The 1,779-nt window shown below is 63.7% G+C and overlaps 1 protein-coding gene across 1 annotated transcript; it reads right to left on the bottom strand.

The window, feature by feature from the left end:
* Nucleotides 1-69: 69 nt before the first annotated feature.
* Nucleotides 70-1,647, bottom strand: LDBPK_072500 (uncharacterized protein; the record flags this gene model as incomplete). The annotated part of the gene is made up of 1 exon (XM_003862053.1): nucleotides 70-1,647. One exon carries the CDS (start codon nucleotides 1,645-1,647, stop codon nucleotides 70-72), a length of 1,578 nt encoding a protein of 525 aa, XP_003862101.1.
* Between the last annotated feature and the right edge of the window lie 132 nt (nucleotides 1,648-1,779).

The following is a 1,779-nucleotide window of genomic DNA, read 5'->3' as shown; positions in this document are numbered from 1 at the left end:
AAAAGTACGCACACGCGTTTCGGGCATGCGCACGTTCAACCAGCGGCGCTCACCCGGCACACATCGTCCCTACAGATGAGCCGTCTCCACGTACTTCGGCACGGCAGACTTCAGCGCCTCGCTCGCCTTCGCCGCAAAGCGCTTCTGGAAGCTCGCCTGGAACATCGCCACCAGCTCCTTCGTCGTCTCGTTGAACGCCTTCACATCCTTCCACGCCTTGCGCGGGTCCAGCAGCTGCGCCGGCACGCGCGCGCACCTCCTCGGGATCTGCAGGCCCCAGCCCGGGTACACGCAGTACTGTTCCTTGTCCAGGCTGCCGTCGTGAATCGCGTCGATCACGGCACGCGTCACCTTCAGCGGCATCCGCTTCGCGCCGCGGTCCGCGCGCCCGCCAGCGTAGCCGGTGTTCAGCAGCCATACGCGGGCGTTGTGCTCCGTCATCTTCCTTGCCAGCTGCTCCCCATAGTACGTCGCGTGGCGCACAAGGAACGGGCCGGCAAAACACGACGAGAAGATCGGCTTCGCCACCGGCGCGTTGCCTGCCTCCACGCCGGGCACGTTCGCGGTGTACCCCATGATGAACCAAAACATCGCCTGCTCCGGCGTCAGCCGCGCAACCGGCGGCATCACGCCGAACGCGTCGTTCGTCAGGAAGATCACGTTGTTCGGGTGCCCGGCAACCGCGTGCGTCAGCGCGCCGGGGATGTGCTCCAGCGGGTATGCAACGCGCGTGTTCTTGCAGATGGACTCGTCGTTGAAGTCGATCTCGTGCGTCGCCTTGTCCAGAGTGCAGTTCTCCGCCACGGCGCCGAACTTCACAGCGTTGTAGATCTCCTCCTCCGTCTTCGGGTTCAGCCCGATCGCCTTCGCGTAGCAGCCGCCCTCGATGTTGAACACGCCGCGGTCCGTCCACACGTGCTCGTCGTCGCCGATCAGCATCCGGTTCGGGTCTGCGGACAGCGTCGTCTTGCCCGTCCCGCTCAGCCCGAAGAACACAGTCACGTCGCCCTTCTTGCCGACGTTCGCGGACGCGTGCATGCACAGGTGGCCCTGGCGCGGCATCAGCTCGAACATCACCGTCAGTATGCCCTTCTTCATCTCGCCAGCGTACTCCGTGCCCAGGATCACCTCCTCGCCCGTCTTGAAGTTTAGCGACACAGACGTCGTCGATGTGATCCCGGGCACCGACGGGTCTGCCAAGTGCTCGCCGGCGTTGTAGATCGTGTACTCCGGCTCGCCAAAGTTCTCTAGCTCCTGCCGTGTCGGGCGGATCAGCATGTTGTACATGAACAGTGCGTGATACGGCCGCGTTGTGATCACGCGCACCTTCAGGCGATAGCGCTCGTCGTGCCCGGCGAAGCAATCCACGATGAACAGGTGGTCGCGTGAGTTCAGGAAGTCCATCGCGCGCTTCTTCACCTTTGCGAACGACTCCTCGCTCAGCTTCACGTTTACACTGCCCCAGTCCACGTTCTCGCGCACGTCATCCGTGTCCGCCACACGCTTGTCGCTCGGCGAGCGGCCAGTCTTCGCGTATGACAGCACGCACAGCGCGCCGCGCGCGCTCAGCTTCGTGTCCTTCTCGAGCTTCAGCGCCCACTGCACCAGCTCGGGGGCGGTGAGGTTGCGGTGGATGATCGGGGCCATGGTTGATGCCTTCGCGGGGTGGTGATTAGGTGGGTGGGGAGGGAGGGGGAGTTTTGTGATACGTGGGGCGAGGAGGCGCAGTGTGTACGTCTGCTAAGGTGATGGCTCACTGCGTAGCAATCACAAGAAACT

Source organism: Leishmania donovani, chromosome 27 (assembly GCF_000227135.1).
Source record: "Leishmania donovani BPK282A1 complete genome, chromosome 27".
NCBI lineage: Eukaryota > Euglenozoa > Kinetoplastea > Trypanosomatida > Trypanosomatidae > Leishmania > Leishmania donovani.
The sequence above is the reverse complement of the archived record's forward strand: the minus strand, read 5'-3'. Positions and strand labels throughout refer to the sequence as shown.